General features: G+C 30.0%; 1 protein-coding gene across 1 annotated transcript in view; it reads right to left on the bottom strand.

The window, feature by feature from the left end:
• Positions 1-631, bottom strand: part of LOC107618537 — a 13523-nt gene that overhangs the window by 1105 nt on the left and 11787 nt on the right. Inside the window, exon 7 of the mRNA XM_016320627.2 lies at positions 118-467. Within this exon, the coding sequence (XP_016176113.1) occupies positions 118-467 (350 nt within the window). The remainder of the gene's footprint in view (positions 1-117; positions 468-631) is intronic.

The raw sequence follows: 631 nt of genomic DNA, 5'->3' as shown, positions 1-631 counted from the left end.
AATATACATTAAAAATAAATTTAATATTATATATATTTATATACAAATATATTAGTGATTGATTTTAATAACTAATTTTAACGTAAAAATAATATTTTTGAATATTAATATACGTACCTAATGCCTCTAACAACAGCAAGATAGCCATCACAAACTACACCAACTAACTCTATTCTGTAAGGCTTTTGATTGCGACGAGAATTTCCGTTACAATTTTCCTCCGCTTCATCATTTTCTTCTGTCTCATTCACTTGCTCCCAGTAGTTTTCAGTTATGGTTCCATCTTCTTCTGAAACTTTGTAGCCTACCCCCATTCGGTACCTGCATTTGTGAACATTTCTTGCCATGGAAATAGTTTGCTCTACAAAAGGCTCCCATGATAAGGTTCCATCCATGATCACATCTCTCCCTTCATTTAGAGCTGTCACCAGTAGAGATGATGCTGCATCAGTTGATGATTGGTGCACCTGTTTCAGAATTTCAGAGTTCAATGTTTTCATTACTTAAAAGCTAGTTTAGAATAATATAACATGTATGACTAATAATTTTATCAAAGATAGGAAAGGACAAAATAATTTTTTAAAATTTAAAAAATAGTAAACTATATTTTTTTTACTATAAAAAATTTTGA

The sequence above is a fragment of the Arachis ipaensis genome, chromosome B09, assembly GCF_000816755.2.
Source record: "Arachis ipaensis cultivar K30076 chromosome B09, Araip1.1, whole genome shotgun sequence".
NCBI classification, from domain to species: domain Eukaryota; kingdom Viridiplantae; phylum Streptophyta; class Magnoliopsida; order Fabales; family Fabaceae; genus Arachis; species Arachis ipaensis.
This window is presented reverse-complemented; position numbering and strand designations above follow the sequence as displayed.